Source organism: Martes martes (genome assembly GCF_963455335.1).
Source record: "Martes martes genome assembly, chromosome: 4".
Classification (NCBI taxonomy): domain Eukaryota; kingdom Metazoa; phylum Chordata; class Mammalia; order Carnivora; family Mustelidae; genus Martes; species Martes martes.
The window spans coordinates 105,823,238-105,843,385 of record NC_137891.1 but is presented as its reverse complement, the minus strand read 5'-3'; the positions used below and the strand labels follow the sequence as shown (position 1 = coordinate 105,843,385).

The 20,148-nt window shown below is 35.1% G+C and overlaps 1 protein-coding gene across 2 annotated transcripts in view; it reads right to left on the bottom strand.

Moving 5' to 3' along the window:
• Nucleotides 1-13,278: 13,278 nt before the first annotated feature.
• Nucleotides 13,279-20,148, bottom strand: part of OLFM3 (olfactomedin 3) — a gene marked incomplete at both ends in the record, with an annotated part of 191,081 nt that continues 184,211 nt past the window's right edge. For both annotated transcript variants that reach the window (XM_080802825.1, XM_080802824.1), the window contains 2 exons: nucleotides 13,279-13,956; nucleotides 15,066-15,172. In XM_080802825.1, coding sequence (XP_080658951.1) covers nucleotides 13,279-13,956; nucleotides 15,066-15,172 — 785 coding nt within the window. The remainder of the gene's footprint in view (nucleotides 13,957-15,065; nucleotides 15,173-20,148) is intronic.

Here is a 20,148-nt window from a genome sequence, read left to right as displayed (position 1 = left end):
TTGATTATTTATTTACTTATTAAAGATTTGTTTTTACTTGTTTTAGAGAGAGAGAGACAAAACATTTGCATGTGACAGCGGGGTGGGGTGGGGCGGGGAGGAGCAGAGAGAGAGGGACTAGCGGACCCTACACTGAATGCAGGCCCAGTATTGTGCCGGAGCCAAAAACAAGAGTCCAACACTTAACTGACTGAGCCACCCGGGCATCCCAAATGTTGATTTTTTTAAACAATTGATTGCTTCATTCAATCATTAACAGTTATTTATTGGGAAACCACTTTATTCCAGGCACTTACTTAAGCACTGCAGATAAAAAGAGAAGTAAGGGGCACCTGGGTTGCTCAGTGGGTTAAAGCCTCTGCCTTCGGTTCAGGTCATGATCCCAGGGTTCTGGGATCGAGCCCCACATCAGGCTCTCTGCTCAGCAGGGAGCCTGCTTCCTCCTCTCTCTCTGCCTGCCTCTTGCCTACTTGTGATCTTTGTCTGTCAAATAAATAAATAAAATCTTTAAAAGAAAAAAATGAGAAGTAAGACAACCGTGGTCCCAGCCATGATGGAGTTTACTTGCTGTTTGGCCGTGTATGAAAATTAGATAAAATAAGCAGATTCAAGGACATGAAATTGAATCTTGCAGCTGAGTCAGAAGCAGCATTTAACAAAGTACTGAACGTCTACTTCCTGTTTTTATGAAATTCAGAGAACACCTAGTCAAGTACTATGCACTGCAAAGTTCATAATAGGGCCTAAGTCTGCCTGTAAGTAATATCTGCATCCATAGTTTATTAAATAGATATGCTGTAAATACTTACTAAACAAAGGAGTGCATTGTTGCAGCTGAGAATCAACTTGTGTATAACCTAAACTTCTTGTTTTCTTATTATAAGCTTTATCTTTTTCTTTTGCCCATTTTTTTCCTCTTCCTGTCTTCATTACACCTTCTGATTTGAACTGACTTCCTCTGTTTTGGGGGAGCTGAAATATAGGGTTCCAAGAAGCTCTTACTGGGCGCTTTGAAATCAGTCTAAAGGACAGCCTAGGGAGGTTAAGGTCCTTAAGTAGGAATTTGAGTGTAGTCCACATCTGTTTATACTATAATAAATACGCTAATTTCCTTTCCTTCTGTTTCTGAGGACCATTAGAAGTTATATCATTCCTCCAGAGGAACATACCCAGTAGGAGTTCATGCAGTGAAATACTGGTGCATATATGGGGTTTATTTGAAGAGATTTTATAACATCATTAGTCAGCTTCTACAGAGGTTGGTCTAACAAAAAATCTCACACATATTTGGGAAAGTGATTAATTGGACTATATGGTCAAGGGTAAGATTTTAAGTCTGTTTGTTTTATAAACATGTGAGCTGGTACTTCTCTGAAAATCATTTCACCAATACCACTGTATACTTCTGCCGAGACAAAAACTACATGTTTCCTTGTAAATTTTTCTAACTCCTATTCTCTATTACTTTCCCCCCTTTTTTAGTTGAGGTTAACATACAATTTTACATTAGTTTCTGATGTACAACATAGTGATTTGACAGGTCTATATGTTATGCCATACTCATCACAAGTGTAGCTCCCATCTGTCACTATACAACACTATTATAATACCAACGACTGTGTTCTCTATGCTGTACCTTTTATCACTGCATCTTAGTCCGTAAGAGGAAGCCTGTGTCTCCTACTCTGCTTCACATATTTTGCCAGTTCCCCTCTCCCGCCTCTGGCAACTACTAGTTTTCTTTATTTATGGGTCTGTTTCTGCTTTTTGTTTCTTTGTTTTGTTTTTTAGGTTTCACATATAAATGAAATCCTGTGGTGTTTGTCTTTCTCTGTCGTACTCATTTCTCTTAGCATTATACCCTCTAGGTCCACCCATGTTGTTGCAAATGACAATATCTCATTCTTTTTTATGGCTGAGTAGTGTTTCATTATATATCTATGCACACACACACACACATCTTCTTTGTTTATGGATGGACAGTTGGATTGCTTCCAATATATACAGGGGTGCATATATTGTTACTATATTGGCTATTGTAAATAATGCCATATATGTAGGGGTGCATATATTTTTTGAATCAGTGTTTTCATTTTCTTTTTTTTTTTAAGATTTTATTTATTTATTCGACAGAGAGAGAGAGAGCACAGGCGGAGGGGAACAGCAGGCACAGAAGAGGGAGAAACAGGCTTCCCGCTGAGCAAGGAGCCTGATGCGGGGCTCAATCCCAGGACGCTGGGATCATGACCCGAGCTGAAGGCAGACACTTAACTGACTGAGCCACCCAGGTGCCCCAGTGTTTTCATTTTCTTTGGTTATATCCCAGTAGTAGAATTACTGGGTCATATGGTATTCATGTTTTTAATGTTCGAGGAACCTCTATACTGGTTTTTTATAGTGGCTGCAATAATTAATATTCCATCAACAGTGCATGAGGGTTCCTTTTTCTCCACATCCTCATCAACACTGGAACACTTATTATTTCTTATCTTTTTGATTCTTGCCATTCTGACAGGTGTAAGATGATATTTCATCATGGTTGTGATTTGCCTTTTGCTGATGATTAGTGATGTTGAGCAATTTTTCACCTGTCTTTTGGCCATCTGTATGTCTTCTTTGGGGAAAGACCTTTTCAGGTCCTTTACCCCTTTATTCATCATATTATTTGGATTTTCTCTTCTCTTCTCTTTTTTTTTTGTTGGTGTTGAGTTGTATTAAGTTTTTTTATATATTTTGGCTATTAGTCCCTTAGCGGATATATCATTTGCAAATATATTCTTCAGTCAGTAGGTTGCTTTTTCATTTTGTTGCCTATTCATTTTGCTGTGCAGAAGCTTTTAATTTTGCTGTAGTCCCAATATTTTATTTTTGCTTTTGTTTCCCTTGCTGCAAGAGACATTTCAAGAAAAACATTTCTATGGCCTATTTCAAGGAAATTATTGCCTATGTTTTCTTCCAAGAGTTTTATGGTTTCATGTCTCACATTTAAGTCTTTAACCTATTTAGAATTATTTTTTTTTAAGATTTATTCATTTACTTTTTAGAGAGAGCTAGTACATCAGAGGGGCAAAGGGAGAGGGAGGAGGGGAGAGAGAATCTCAAGCAGACTCTGCACTGAGCATGGAGACCTACATGGGACCCAGTCTCATGATCCTGAGATATGTCCTGAGTCAGAATTAAGAGTTAGACGCTTAACTGACTGAGCTACCCAGGTGCCCCTTGAGTTTATTTTTGAATATGGTATACAGGAGTGGTCCAGTTTCATTCTACTGCATGTGGCTGTGTAGTTTTCCCAGCACCATTTATTGAAGAGACTTTTTTTCATTTCATTTTCCTTTGTTGTAGATTAATTGATCATATAAGTGTACATTTATTTCTGGCCTCTCTGTCCTGTTCCACTCATCCATGTGTCTGTTTTGTATCCATTGCCATATTGTTGTGATTACTATGGCTTTTTAGTATAGCTTGAAATCTGTGTTCTCCCTTCCTTCTTAATATTGATGATTCTCCTTATGGAATTATTTGGACTGAGTGGGCTTTTCATTGGGCATAGATATGTAAGCAAAGATTCTGAAGGTAAGACAGGAAAGAGGACATTCAAAATGTGGATGTAAACTTAGAGGAAAGAAAAGTAATATTAAGTATGTGGACAAGGAGGAGGGCTTTATGACTGGATTAGAGGAAGTATGTTGGGTATTAATAGAAAATAAATTTATTAAAAAAAAGAAAAAAAAAAGAAAATAAATTTATAAACGTCAGGTGCAGTCAGTCAGAACAGCCTGAAATTGATGTAATGGGAAGAAGAAAACTATGGTTTGCTAAAGAACAAGGAGTGACCCTGACAGAAGAATGCAGATCAAGGTGACCCTGACAGAAGGTGACCCTGACAGAAGAATGCAGGTGACCCTTGACAGAAGAATGCAGATTAGATTTTTGTGAGGACAGGTTGGAGACAGAGATATCTGACAGCAGACTTTTGTAGTACCTTTTGTAGGTAGAAGATGGTGAGATCTTGTATCACTTGTGGCTCTGGTGTGAGTCAGGAAGATGGAGGAAGAAATCATTTGAAAGAATAAACAACAGATATTTGTATTTTAGTAAGAGTTTGAATATAGGAAATAAAGGTAATGGAAGAATTAACGATGTCTAAAACAGTGGTATTGGTGAAATGTAATGGTTTGACTGGTCAAGCCGGCAACAGTTCTCTACAGCAACTGTAGAGAACCTACAGTTTTTCAGGGAATGCTCTGCTAATCTGGATGCCGTTTATGACCTCAAAAGCTCATAGTCCGGGGTGGAGGGCAGACAAGGAAATAAACACTCAATTATAGGAAAAGTACTATAATTGAGGCAAGTATAAGGCAATACGACAGCATAAAAAGAGATCAGGGAGCATAGCTGAGGAGCAATTAGGAAAACTTTCTAGAAGAAGCAAATTGTTAAGCTCATCTTTGAAACACAGGTAGGAATTAATCACATAAGAAAGACACTGCATATAGTGCTATGGGTAGAAGGAATTGCAGGAGAGGAATGTTGAGGAGTGAAACCTCAGTGCTTATTTGTTGAGTTAAATGATGGATGGTTGTATTGTGTTAAGGAGAGTAGACTTTATTGTCTCGGGAAATGGGTGTAGGGAAGATTTGCTCACTGATCGTTAAGCTATCTTTAAATTAAGGGGACATTTGTGTATAGGTATCACTTAGATAGCTAGAAATTATCAACTTGGAGATATAAAATGGATTTAGAAGTCATTCAGTAAAGCTGAAACCACGTGAGAGGGTTAGTTCTTAAAAGAAGTGTGAAGAGGAAAGAACCATAGATTGCAAACTGAGTTGTGTAAGTGGGGGAATAGCCCGAGATAGGTAGCAGGTTTTAGTCTTAATTGGCTAAATGAACAGTATGAAATGTTTGTCTTAGCTTTTATATAATATAGGTAATTCTCTAGAAACTACTTGAAAACTTTTGGAAACTGAATTAAACTTTCATTTTTGTCTCTCCTTTCCTTCTTGTATTTTACCTTTCAATCTGGGCTATATGAGGATCTGAGTCCCAGTTCATGCATAGCCTTTATTGATCATTTAGAATAACAGATAGGAGAAAGAGCTGAAAGAAACCTTGGGGACCATCGAGTTAAGTGGTTTTCAACTTCTTTTTTGCAACAACAAAAAATGTTTTCTGACAATAAAACCTAAACACAGGAACATTTTAAAAGGTAGATAAAATTGAAGTTGCTTTTATTGGAAGGGACGAGTGAAGGTTGTGGCTCATTTTCCCACCTCAATTAAGTGTGTCTGTTTTTTCATGGTAGACTCAAAAGGATCCCTGTAGAAACCTCAAGCTGTAAAGGGCAGCTTTTGAAAACTGCTGATAGAGCGTCCTGCTTTCATTTATAGAAACCAAGACATATAGTTAAACGTAACTTCAGAACTAATATTCTGCCTTTGCAAGACTTGCTTGCAGTAGATGAATAATCCATCTTCGGTCTTGCTACTTAGAAGGCATCACAAGTTGCATTTACTTAGACTCACGGGCAAATGAATGAACATCAGATTTCTTGTTGGTATGTCCTTTGGAAACACAGGATAAGGAAGGAGAGGTAACAGGTGAAGAGGGGAGGAATGGCTCCTTGACTCTCTCCTGGCCTGGTAGCACTGCCATTTTGAGAAAACCCTGTTGTGCCAAAGATGAAGTATATTCCTAAGAGAAGTCTTTACTCACAGGGGAAATAAAGGCAAAATAAGAAATAAGAAACCGAGTGGGTGAGAATTAAAATGTGTTTTTCCTTTTTAGAAATGAGTGTGAAGAGGAGAAATAAGGCAAATAACTATGGTGGCCCTTTTAAGGTATTTCGTCCTGTAATAGAATTCTGTATCATGGAGAAAAAAGTCACCTGAGAGCAAGTTAAGCCATTTTTATCTTCTTGACACTTCCTGTATTTAAAATCTTACTTTAGTAAGGATAGAAATTTATTTCCAATAAAATAAATTCGGAAAGGTTAATTTTTTAAAAAAATTTCTTTTCAGCATTACAGAATTCATTGTTTTTGCACCACACCCAGTGCTCCATGCAATACGTGCCCTCCTCAATACCCACCACCTGGCCCCCCCAACCTCCCACCCCGAAAAGTTAATTTCTTATGATGTTCTAAGAATGGAACAAAGTTTTTCGTGTTTTTAGATATGAGAAGATACTCCATCTTATACTTCTTTGGTTAATACCATTTACTGTGGGATTATTCTGTGTTAGATACTGCCAAGATAATATAAGGAAAATAATTGCTCCTACTCTTGGGAAGTCCATACTAACTTGGAGGAAACAAATAATGTGAGGTGATAATTTTAGTAATACAAGATTAATACTTTAAGAACAAAAAAGAATGACTTTTTTATAGACTTCTGAAATAAGATAATGTTTTAAGTGAATTCTGAATGATGAATAGGAATTTAATGAAAGAGAGTAAGATGTCAGACTTGAATGTGGATTATGAAGGAAGGTGTAAAATTTACCCTTTAGTCTGACTTGCAAATTGAGGGATTGCTTGGGTCAGGGAGCATTTCATAAAGCCATAGGTAATGGAAGTGTCCCTTGGCCAAAGCAAAAGGTAAAACTGATTACATAGGAGAAATCAGGGGTCAGTATTCAAAAGAAGCTTTTCCGAACAGGCCACCCAATTCTGAGTATAGAAGTGGAGATGAGAGAGTTGATTGAAGAGAGCTAGAAAACACTGAGTGAACCGAACAAACTGGAGGTAATTGTTGAGAACAAACATCTGAAATAGGCATTGATTCAGATTTTAGATATGTTTGAATTTTGTCATATTTTATTTGTCATGAGAATCTCATAATGTAAGGGAAGGTGCATTTAAAGAGCCAAAGATACGGTGAGAAGGAAGGCGGAGGATGGGATGATATTTCTGTTACCTGAGGTGAGAAGGAAAAGCGGTGGGGGTTGGGGGGCAGGTGAGGGAAAGAGAAGTACTTTGGTCTGGAACATATTAAGTGCCATGGAATACCTATGGAGAAATATAAACATTGAAACATAAATGTTCTGTTTTCTTATTAAGGATAAAAATGTTTGCCCTCCCTATTCCACAGAACTGTTGTAAAGCCATACATGGAAGAATAGAAATGACACAGCCTTGAAAAATAGAACGCAATGTACAATGGAAAGAGTTCTTTTGGTTATGTTCAGTGCACATATTCTAAGGAAGAATGGCAAGAAAAGCTAATCACAAATTAATTATGCATTTTAGCCACTTTGCTGAGCCAAACTTTACCTGAAGGGCAAGAATATCATTTATATAGAAACTCATTACTCATATAAAGACATATTCCGTTTCTTTTTCAATGCATATTGCATATTCCAAGAGTAGTTTCTAATGGAGTTTAATAAAGACACGGAGGAGAGAGAATAAAAATACTTCTTTTTATTATTTTTGGTTCACATTAAAGTAGAAGTTAATGAATGTCTTCTCAAGGTCATTGGTTGGGAGGGGGAAGAAAATATCACTGACAGAAGCTGCTTCAATGCTTTACTCAGCATCACTTTATAAACTTGACTGGAGGATTATTTTTTAATAAAAGTCTTTATTTTCTGTAGCTGTAGATTGCATACATATCAATTACAATAACTTCTCAAGCAAGACAAGTGGTATAACCTTTCATTTTCGCTGTTTCTGTGTTGCCACTGTTGCTAATTTCAGAAGAGGAGTTTGCCGTTCAATTTGAGGAAGCACATGGGTCTGCTCAATATCAGTCAGATTCTAATGGGGCTGCCAAAAGGCTGTGCTAGAATTATAAAAAAATGTTCTTCAGTTTCAGGTAGTTATAGGAGCCTTAAAATAGAGAGTCTGGGTCACTGAATCTGGTAAGAAGATGCCCTACAGACTGGATCACAGAAAAATAATTAGATTTGAACAAAATATTAAGTCCCTTTAAAGGTTTTATAGAGAACAACTTAATCTTGAGTTCTTCTGAGGAAAAAAAAAATACCCATAATATTAGGGTGTCGATTTTTTTCCTTTCTGGAGCATGTTGAAATTTTTGGAATGCAAGACAGAGGATAGACATTCAGTGCTTGTCATAAAGACATTTAGTAAATTTGTGATTAAATTAGGTTGTGTTGACATGGTGGTGATCTTTTGGGTCATGATTCTTTGGGAATGTGATGAAAGCTGTGAATTCTCTACATGAAAGAATGTACAACCACATATATACACTAAATTTAGCACATATTTTCAGGGTTCAGCCATGCCCAGAAGTATATCCTTAAACTCCAAGTTAAAAAAAATAACTTCTGCAATAGAGACATATTAAGAAATGTTTGGTCCATGGATTTCTAGGAACATAAAGGAAGATGTTAAATTTTGTACATGGATTAGATTTGTTACATTCCATTCTTCGACTGAATTTGCCATGGCAGGCTGCTTCTAAGAGAAATCACTCTTTACTGTTCCCTCTTATACATTACTTCCTACCCCAACCTTGCCCCTAGCAAACATTCACTCACTTTTAATGACTTAAAGTATTTATTTCCTTCACAACAATTAGTACAATTATAACTTTTTCCCCTTAATATATATATGTATTTTTTCCAGCCTGTTCTTACTAAAATGTAAGCACATGATGAAGACCTTATCTGTTGACAGCTCTATCCTTAGCATCTAGAAATTGTCTAGATACATAGTTTTGCTCAGGGCTTATTTTTCAAATAAATGAATAAATAATGCAATATTACCTAGTTGGAAAGCCCATAAACTATGTATTGGTAACATATATGAGTTCATGAAGTTAAGAGCGATACAGACAAAAAGCTTAGCTGCATATGTATTACCAAGTTCAATATGATAATTCTGTAACATGCTTAAATTTGAAATGGCTAATGCTTCTTTTAGTCAGCTCATTTTTTGAGGTCTTTTCAAGACCTTTGTCATATAATATTTATTTTCTGGAAATGTCTGCTGAAAATACGGTACTTCCAGGTCTGATTGTGGTAGGGAATGATATATTATGGTGAAATTTTGGTTATTTATTTGTTTGTTTTTTAGAATATGAGTGTGAGCTCTTCTAGGCAGTCTATACCATTGGTAGGGATGCAACCCACATACAACCGTATTTGTGTGTATGGTATCAGCAAATTTCTTGTATCACTAAGGTATTCCTGAGAACTTCTCCTTATTTACCACATTGCTTCACATCTCTAATTAGGAATAATGTTTTAAGATGGTTACAGTTATGAAAGGTACTAAATATTCTTGGCAAGGTACAGTGTTAGGTCCTTATATCATTTTCAGGACATGTTTAGTGATAATTACACTTGTAAAACTTACTTGGCAACAATGAAATGAGCTTTAAAGGGTAACCAGTTTGACATTTTGGAATCAAAGCAGAATCCAAACAGGATTAAAATTATTGTAAGTCTAATGGAATAGTTCAACCAAAAGGCAAAAGCTGTATGAAATAATTTTAAGATGTGCATCTGATAAATCAGCTTGGTAAAGTCAGTTTGGAAGGTTTTATTTGGATTGGTTAAAAGAGTAGAACAGTTTTCTATTAAAGAGATTGGATTTATTATTTGAGAGTTGGATTCATTATTTCATAGAAAAATAGCTAGAAGATTTTGAAGTTGGTGTTCCTTCCATCAACTAATGTTTTCATTGTATTTTTTCTAATATAAGTTAAATTCAAAACAATATATTTTACAAAGCCCCAGACCTTCTCTGAGGAGTCACTGATTATGAAAAATTATTACCTAAGAGATTTATTTATGCTAAGCTTAGTTAATTTTAGAACCAGAAACCATTCCATGATCTTGATTTCAGTATGGATATAGTCTACTGAACTGAGTGATATTTAGTTCCTCTGGGACTGTCTAGAAATCAGTGTCTCTAGCTATAAGCAGTCAGAGATTAAGGCTTTGTGTCATCCTGTAGTAACTAATTTTAATTTAATTCTCCCTGCTTATAGTGCAAGGTAGACCACTTTATAGTAGTTCTTGTGGTCCATTTATCATGTGGTGGTAGAGAAGGTGAAGTAAAATTTGTCTGTAAATGCCCTTTCTTTTATAATGTCATAGGAACTCAAGGTGTTCGTAAAGGATATAATTGTACCTTCCTGGTCAAATCAGCAAGTTGCCATTTTTCAATTCTTTTTTCAAAAGTGTCTGATATATTTCTAGAAGCTTAGCTTTTAGAAACTCTGCAATATCTATTTTTTCATATTCGCTCTAACTCGAAGGAATAGTTTTAATTTTGCTATCAGTTGCATTCAAACTTAGCATTTGGAGAAATGATTTGGTAATCCTGAGTGCTAAGGAGACCAGTAGGGTTTTCTTTTTTTCTTTTTTCTTTTTGGAAATATACTCTTTAAGGAGAATAAAGCTAAAGGACTATTATATGTAAAACTTACCTTAGTAGGAAAATAACTTTTACTTTTAGGAGAACAGAAGAACAGTTTTGTATAGTTATATTTAAAAAATAATTCTTCTGGGTGAAAAATTTATACTTGTTAAGTTTGGTAGTGATTTGAAAGACCGTTTTCTTATTAGGATTAAATTGTTTCTGAAGAAAAGATTTCATTAGAAGGAGTAATATGGATTATAAAGATGAAATGACTCTGAGTACAGTGATAAAAACCAGAGATTCTGAATTTATGGTAAATTTTATCTAATTACTTGTAATGTTATATTTAGGCATATCATTATTTTCTCTTTTATCTTACATACTGGTAATGCACTGAAACACTATAATTTTATGAACTAATATATATATATGTGTGTAGATAGTAAGTATTGTGATTCAAGGGCCACAAATAGAAAGGTCACACAAACACAATCAGACCATGATCATGTTATTATTTGAATGACATAGAAGTTTGTTAACGATCTGGTTAATTCAGAAAATACCAGTTGCACAGTTCATTTAGGATTAAACTTGGATTTCTTTACTGATAGGATTATGTAAATGATTTTAAAGTAGTAATTTATTTCCCTCATAAAATTTATTTGAGAGTTAAAAAAAAAACAGTGATTAGAGTAAGTTCTTATTTCAGGCACAAAACTGATAATAATTTATTAAGAAGAATGCTTTTAAACTGTAAATGTTTAATGCAAATCACATTTTTAAATTCATGTTACCCCCACTTCTATGACAATAATAAAATCTGTGCGTGCCCTAGCAGCACATACACTAGAAATTGGATGTGGTGATGATACCTTACATAGAAAACAATAAAGTGCTTTACAAGCTGCACATCTCACAAAAAAGCTGTGATCATCCAGGTTTTGAATGTATGTGATACTATATTACATCATTTTTTTAAAAAACAAGTAATGAAGACCCAGATATCCATCAGAGGCCATCTACTTAAAAATTCATTCATTTTTTAAATTGACTTTCTTTCTTCATACAAACTCTTGATATACAAAGTATTGGCTGATTATTTTTGTGGTGTGTGTACAATGACAAGTGAATCCCCTAACTCTCAAAAGCAGAGGAGAACTTATATAAACATTTTAAAAGAGAAGACAACATTGCAAAAGGACCCAGAGTGGTCACTAAGTCATGCTAACTTTTTGTAGGCAAAAGTAAAGAAACCGTTGTTAAACTTGAACAATCTCAAGATTGAGTTATTTAATTCTATGACTTTGACAGTGAGATATTTGAGAATTATGTTTTACTTATGACATTTGAAATGAATTACTTAAGTGTTAGCATTTCTTTACACAATGCTCTATCTGAATTATTATATCCTTACTTTACAAAGGAAATTATTATTATGTATGTGTGAAACTAAACATTTACCACAATTTAAGTTCTACATTATTTGTTATAGAATATACTTTTTAAATTGTAAAACCAACCCACACTCTATTTTCTGTTAAACTGCCTTAGGTAAGTATTTTTAACATATGGAAAGGACATCCAAACTCAATGACATGTTTAATAAATATCGATTATATGTTTTTGAGGTTACTAACATAAAATATTATTAAAACTTTCTTTTTTGGTTACATTATTTCTGCACACATTATGAATCAGGGTAACAAGGGGTTGCCCTCCCATCTTGTTTTCTGAATTGGTTTTTGCACATTTAAACTGCACGGACAGCTCCCAAGTCTACCCATCATTTTCTTTTGCACTCACATTGCCAGTAACTCTCCAGGGCTCATAATGTAAATCTAGATGACCTCACAGAAATTTTCTTTTTAAGAGTTTCTATATGTGCTTCATGTACTTTCAGAGTCCTGACACAAGTAATTACATTATTGCAAACTGCGTGTCAAATTTAAGTTAAAACACTAATATACTTATTTATGAAGAACAAAATTTGGTTGTTTGTATAATAAATGAATAAAGTCAACTCAAATCCAAAATTTTCTGACTCAGTTGCATCTTTGCAAGCAACAATATGGGTTGCTTTCAGTGAAGTGAATGGAGTAACTCATCTGTAGTTAGTTTTAGCATTCAGTGTTAGTGATCCAATAAACTTGGGGTAAAAGAAATATTCTATGCAAGGGATTTAGTTTGATTTTTCTTCCCGATTATAAATTTAAATAAAGGGGTAAGCCGAGAAGATATTTCCTCCTGACCACACTTGAAAATTGGCCCATTATAATTACTGAGATTAAACTTCAGTGTATTTTATAAAAAATATTACTTACTTTCACAGAAGTGAAGAGATACAATTGCACAATGGTGGTTACAATGGTAGAAATACATATTGCCAATAAAATGTTAGCAAGAGATTTAAAAATGACTGTACAGCACCGCATCAGAGAATTCTGTAACAGCAAAATGAGTAATTTATTTTCCCTATAAATAAAATCCTTAAATCTTTTTTTAGAAATAAATGGGAGGAAAGTGCTTTTTTCCCCCTAATTCCTACCAAAATATTTCCCGATGTAGAGCAAAAGACAGTAAAAAAATGACAGAATTAAAAAAAAAAAGACATTCATGCATTTAAGCCATCATTAGTCTCTGACTCTAATATAAGGCAGATCATTAACCTTTTGCAAAACTATAACTTTAGCCACTTAAGCTCTTTTTAGTGCTTTTCACGACAAGGACATGATAGGCCCCATAAATTTAGGAGTTAAGATGTGTTTCCAACAGGTCAATTTAGACAGGCTCGGCTGATTTTTGACAAACCAACTTTATAATAAAGAAAAAATGCTTTGGAGAAATGATGAGAAGTTACAATAAAGGGAAAACAGAAGGGGGTTCTATAGAATTTATCACAAATGACACGGTTTCAATCAATGAAAACAAATTACATTTGCTTATGTGTCATCCTCAGTCTTAATGATGTGGAAAAGGGTGACATTGAATAGGACCTGGTGACCATTGTTCCAGGCATAAAGAGCTCTATCTCTTGCGTTGTAGTCAAGCATGGATATGTGAAAGTATTGGTTATGAAAGGGAATGTCCGTGTACTCATATGTGGAGGTTTTGGTGGAATATGAGTAATACACCTTGGCTCCTGTTAAGTGGGAATTGGTGACATATAGTGTCCCACAAATCATGAAAGATTCCCCTGCACTTCTCTTGGGGTAGCCAGTGCTCCAGCTCTTCATCACCTCCAAGGTGTCTTGGTTAAGTTGGCTGATGACTATATTGCCGGCATTTTGGTTCGTTGCGTACACAGCCCACAGCCCGATCTCATCAGCCATTAGGTCGATGTCCGAGAAGCCACCCCATGTGTAGGGGTAAACGTTGTGAAATCCAGCATACTCAAGGCTTCGTTGGGCAAGCACTCGCCCCATATCAAAGCTGTATTTGATGATGATGTTACTCTGATACTTGTTAAAATAGAGTGAGCCATTGTAGACAACATGGTTGGTTCCTGCCCATTTGAAAGGGAGGTTGTATGTCCGTGATTCAGCCCCACTGACGAAGTCTGCCATTGATTTGTACTCACGAACAATTTTATTGTTGGTATAACTGTCCATGTACCAGACCTAAGGAAAAGGGAAAAAAAAATAGAAGAGTGACTAAATTCTGTACTTGTCTGAGATTTCCAAAATAAAGACAATGAGAGTCAGCACATTTTAATACCTCCATTCTCAGGATCTGGAAGCCACTTATTATTTTACTGCCGACCTCCTGCAATGTGATAGCACTGCAGGCGAAAATTGTGGCATTTTCTATGTGGAAAGCAAACAACTGAATTCACTACCTTGAAGTTGATTTGCTTTCTGTTCTTTTTATTATTTATTTATTTCTCTGACCATTCAGTGCATATCATCAAATGAACTAAACATATATCAATGCAAATCACATCATTTTGTTCAGTTGAAGGATCAGTGAAATCAGTCATAACAGCAAAAAAATACTACCTTCAGCAACTATATTCTTTTGCTCTGAAAAATATATGGTCTAATTTTACTCATTTATTTCTCCTTTATGGATACCATAGAAACTTACAGTAACGCTAGTTAATTGGATCACCTTATAGGTACAGCTGCTTTTTAGTGTATCCATTTTATTAATTTAGCTACTAATCTCATTTGCATGTAACCCTTGAGAATCTTAATGTGAACTGAATTTTGTGATAGACCATAAATAGCGCTATGGTAAGTTTCCAGTATATTGATTTACATAATGCAGACATTGCCAACTTAGGAAAATATACTCCAAAAGTTTCAGTACTCTTTACTTTAAAATTACCTCTAGATTCCAGGGATATTTCAGCTTGTTAGTGAATCGGTTGCTCTTGAGTTTTTCACTTACTTAGTGTTATTTTTTTTTTTCCTCACACTAAGGAGCAGGTTTTAAAAGGAGTGTGTAGAGACTTTTGTGTACTTGTAATTAGCTCTTTATTAGCAGAAAACAAGACTAAAATGAATAAAAATTGGACTAGCTTTACTGTTGAATTAGAAGACGGAATATTTTACTAAAATAAGGTTGCTGTAGATATGTTCATATTATCAAACTGAGAATACCTGGCAAATAACATTAACACTTTTCAAGTTGAAACTAATATTCCTAAAGAAAATAAATCATTCGATAGACATAAAGTGCAAATAAAGTATGATTCTAAGCAAAGGTGTTTGTGGAAGCAACATACTCTATTATTTTTTTCAGATGCTAAAGGGTCTGTCATCCAAGCGCCAAATCGGGTTCCAGATGTCTTGACTGTAATTGGGCCTGTGATTTTCATCAATTTGCCACATGCTGGAATCAGAGAAACATAAACATGTTGGGTGAACATGACCAATGTTTGCAACACACATATTTATACCAAAGTCAAACTCCTACCATACTCAAGAACAAAGAAAGGGATCCTGAAATAAAGCAAATCTGTGAGATTAATATCACATATTCTGAATGAATGATCATTCATATTGGCTGCTGTGCTTTTAACTGTAACTTGAACCATGAGTAGCTGCTTTTTCAATGCTCTAAATCCAAAGAGTAGAGGAGTTTTAAAATGGGAAATGGTTTGTACAGTCTGGAAAGAAATAGTGAGGGAAGTCATTATCATTATACTGAGTTAGCAGCTGCTTCATTTAAGTAAAGAGGTCAGAAGAATTACACAAATTGACCATGGGCCTGTTTACCTGATCACCAGCTCTCCTACCTTTCCCTCTCCCTTATGGCTTGAGACTTTGGACAATGTATACAAGCCAGAAAGAACTCTATAAGTTGATTTTAAGTATTGGTGAATGAGCAGCTCCTGTGAAAGATATCTTTATAGAAGATAGCAATAAAATTCAACCGCGATCTACCTGAAAGAGGTAGAATTTTGAAGGTCAAAAGCCTTGTGCAGGTAGCAGGGCCTGGTACAGCAGCCATTGAAGGTGCAAACAAAAAAATTCCAAAAAACTGAAGCCCTCAAGACCTTGTAGATACATGCAGCGAAAGATGTAGAGTATCATTCAATGCAGTACCTGTCGAAAAATTAATGACTTTCTTGAGAAATTGTAATATTCTTATCACCATAGCTGTAGGATCTTAGGGAAACCTCAGACTTTATAAATGCCCAAACCTAAGCCAAACAGAAACCCAGGCATTTTCTAAGATTTTAAACAGCAAAAATTAAAAGTGACTTATACACTCTGTGAAAGGCAATATGAGTGCCTGTAAATGTTGACCTTTAGTCTATAAAAAGGAATACCTTCTCCATCCATTTATACCCCATTTTCTCCCTTGTTTTTTTTCTTTTTTTTTTTCTTAATATTTTTTGGTTCTGCTTGTTCAATGTTTCTTCCATTTTCTGCCCATCCTTAGAACTTATAAATCTCTAATTAGTTCCTATTCCCATGTATTTGGAAGATAAAGAACAGATCACAAAGCAGATCAAGGACATTACTAACTGTAGTTTGAATATTTTTTTGACTCCTTTTTCTCTATGTGAGTTCCTCATAAGAATAATTTGTAACTTGTAAAATACTAAGCTGTCCAGTTAGGAAGATGATGGATGATAATGTTGTATTTTCTACTATTATTTCTGTGATAACTACAAATTTAGTAATCTCTAGCACTTCATGAAACCTGAATGGAATACATTTTTTTCTCCTTTTGTGAAAGAAATTGTATATGATGGCTTTTTTATATACGTTATATAAATGAATTACTTTGTAATTCATTTTTAATTAATTTAATTAATTCATTAAATTAATTAATTAATTAACTTAATTTAATTCATTTTTTGAGGATTTAAAAAACATATTTACAATTAATTTGTGAGAGATGTCAGACAAACCATAAGTAGCTCACTGAGTTAGTGGTTTAGTTTGAAGTCTCATGTTACAGACAGTTAAGTCCTTATTTAGAAAAAAAAAAGGCCTTTATACCTATTTACAATATACACAGTTACTTGCAAAGAAGTCAGATTTACAACCATTTTCTAAAAGCCTTTTTTTGTTGGTGGTGGTTTTTCCAAATAAGGATGAGTAGATCTATAAAAATGAGACGCAAGAAAAGATCGTTAGTAAGTGAGTTTATAAGTTTCTCATAAAGTTATTAGTTCCTAATAAACTAAGCAAATAATTAAAGAGACTTTATGGCATTATCTGTATTGAATAGCAAAGTATTGGCCTAAACCTGTTTAGAATATATCAACTCAACTTGGTATAAACATATGAACAATACGTGGGTAAGTAGTATCAGTTTGAACTAGGCAAAAGCAAATACATTCTGAATGAATCTCATTGAGTATATTCTTTGCAATAAGTGAAAGTAATATGATCCTTAATGATGTCCTACATAAATATTTCTAAGTTCATAGATGATAAGTGCAAGAAAATTTCAAGATTTAAAATAAATAGGATGATATCCCATCCCCTGAAAATTACCACAGAACATGTTTTTCCCCCTTAGGCATGAATAATAAATTCTTTTGTTAAAATACAAATAACAAAATGAGGTAAAATATGAAAAGTAACTCTGGCTTAATATGATGGACTAATAACATGTGTTTATCTTCTTTTATCCTAAGATCTAATTAAAATGATAGTAAAGGAGTAAAACATGGGTGGAAAGGCCTAAAGCAAAGAGAGTGGTATGAGAATCTTTAGTAGAGAAGAAAGTTTAAATAATTTCTAGAAGGCAGAAGGTGGTAGAGTGGTAATTAAAGATGTAGGATAAGATAAGATGCATCACCTTGTCTAAGCGGGAAAGGCAATTGCTGAGGAGGAAGCTGCCCTACTTTGAAGAAGAGAAGGGACTCAGAAACATAGATACTGTAAGGGTATTGGGTGAGATACAGGGCATTGAAAGCATGCCTGAAAAGCAGTCAATCTTTTCTTCATCTCTAGATCCAGGACCCCAGGAGGCAGCTTTAAAAAAAATCTACAAATCTGTGTTACATACTTGAAAAGGATTAGGGCAATTAATGTAGGCATCAGAGCTCCAGAACAAAGGCTCCAGCATTGACATTGGTGGTCTCCTGCCTTTCTCACTATGGAATAAAGCGGCAAACCCTACCTAAACACACAGTTTCCAAGCAGATACATTGTTCAGATCTTTAAGAGTGAAGGAGTAGCCAAGAATTAGCGTGTGTTCTCAAAAAGCTTACAATGAGAATGACTAAAGTAAAAGTGCAGAGAAAACAGATCCCATAAGAAGAGAGAGAATACAGAGCAGAAGAGAAACGAAGATACTAACCATTCACTGTAAAAGGAAAACACAAAAGAGCTACAAGAAGTTAAAAATATGATAACATTTTAAAAAATAGGAGCTATCCCAAAAACTAAAACAAAAAGACATAAGTATAGGGAAAATATAAATGCATGTAGGATCAACTTAGAAGCTCTTTCATCTGAAGAGTGAGTTTCTACGATGAAAGGAGGGGAAAAGAGTAAATTTTCAAAGAAATTCTATAGGGTATTTCCCAGTTACAAAACCTAAACACAGGTATCGTGTGCCCTTCAGAAGTCTATGTTACCCTGAATGGCGAGAGTTGCCCCACCAAGCTCCTTTCCTGGAAATCATACTCAGAATCTCAGCACTGAGCTGCTGTAGCTTTGAACTGTGACTATGAGCACCGGTGCTTTATGTGGAGTTATTTTGTGCATCCGTCTTCAAGATATGTCCTAAGGTATCAGGAAAGCCTGAAAGAGGTTATCTTTTGGGTCTGGAAATGCTCAAGAAATTTTCCATACAAAGTAATGATTCTGCTTTAATTTGGGCCATTTCGGCTTCTGAAAGTTTTCGTTAAGAATGCTCTACTATCTTATCATGAGGGAAAACTGTTCATACTAAAAGGGCATGACGTAATGAATGAAAAAAGATTTAGTCTTAGAAAATTACGATGAAGTTTTAGAAGATGAATAATAAAGAGAAGAAAACGGAACTTTTCAGAGAAAGAATGTGAGATGGTCACATGCAAACAGGTAAGAATTAGACTGGCATTGGGCTTATCAATACTGGATTCTGGAAGACAATAACCAGTGATTTCATATTTAGGGAGAAAAATCAGAGGAAGCTATACTAGGAATATTGTCTCTCACCAAATGTTCCAAAGTTTACCTACAATTTACTTTTTCTTAAGAAGTTACCTGAGCATATGTTGAGCAAAATAAACAGTGAACCAAGACAGGAGAAGACATGAAATCAGGAAAACAGTAACTTCTTGTCCTGGAATGACAGCTGTGCAGTAGACCTTGAGAGCAGTTAGTCTAGAATGGATAGACATGGGCCAGACGGAGGTCTCAGGAATAAGAGGAATTGATCTATGGAAATACTGTATGAGATCCTCTATGAAAAACTGGGTATGGTGAAGTCAATTATTGAAGTACAAGCATTAAAGGAAAATTCATTTGAACTTAATTCTAGAAATTTTGCCTTTTGAATGGCACAGATGATAGGAAGTTGGACTCAGAGAAAAGGAATACAGCAGAGTCCCCGCTTAGCTTCTCACATGAAAACAGTCATGTTTGACTTGTAGAATCAGCCCATAAACTAGTTGTAGAACGCTTGACAGATATTTCATCTACTCTGTGATTACAGAAACAACAAAATGTTTCGAATCATAATAACATGGAAGACTAGGTAAAGTCCACACTATGAAAGAATTAAAAATTAAGAGAGGAGATGAAAGAAAGATGGAGGTGGAACTGACATCGTACTTAAAAATAGGGCGTGAGGAGAGCTTTCCTAGTTGATGAAAAAATAATAAAGACTTAAATCTGAGGTGTGAAGTTACAACATTGGTAAGGGTTGAATTGTGAATAGTCATAAAACTGTATTATGAGGAGACAAAGAAGTGCCTTTGGCTAAGTGACTTAGGTCCGCATTTTGTTTTAGCAGAAAGTCAGTAAACAATGTCCAAAACTGATTACCCCCCCGAAAAAAGTAGAAAAATAAGTATATTATTAGAGATACAGATTAAACCATCTGAAGCCCTAAAATTAAACTTAAACGTGGTTGCCTCAGGAAAGGAGACTTCCTTTTTATTCTGAGTCCTTTTTATTCCAAGTATATAATTTTCTAGTTATGTGCATATAATATTTAAATTATAATTTTATTTTTTTAAAGATTATTTATTTGTCAGAGAGAGAGAGTGAGAGAACAAGAGAGTGTACAAGCAGGGGGAGCGCGGGCAGAGGGAGAAGCAGGCTCCCAACTGAGCAAGGAGCCTGATGCGGGACTCAGTCCCAGGACCCTGGGATCATGACCCAAGCCAAAGGCAGATGCTTAACCCACTG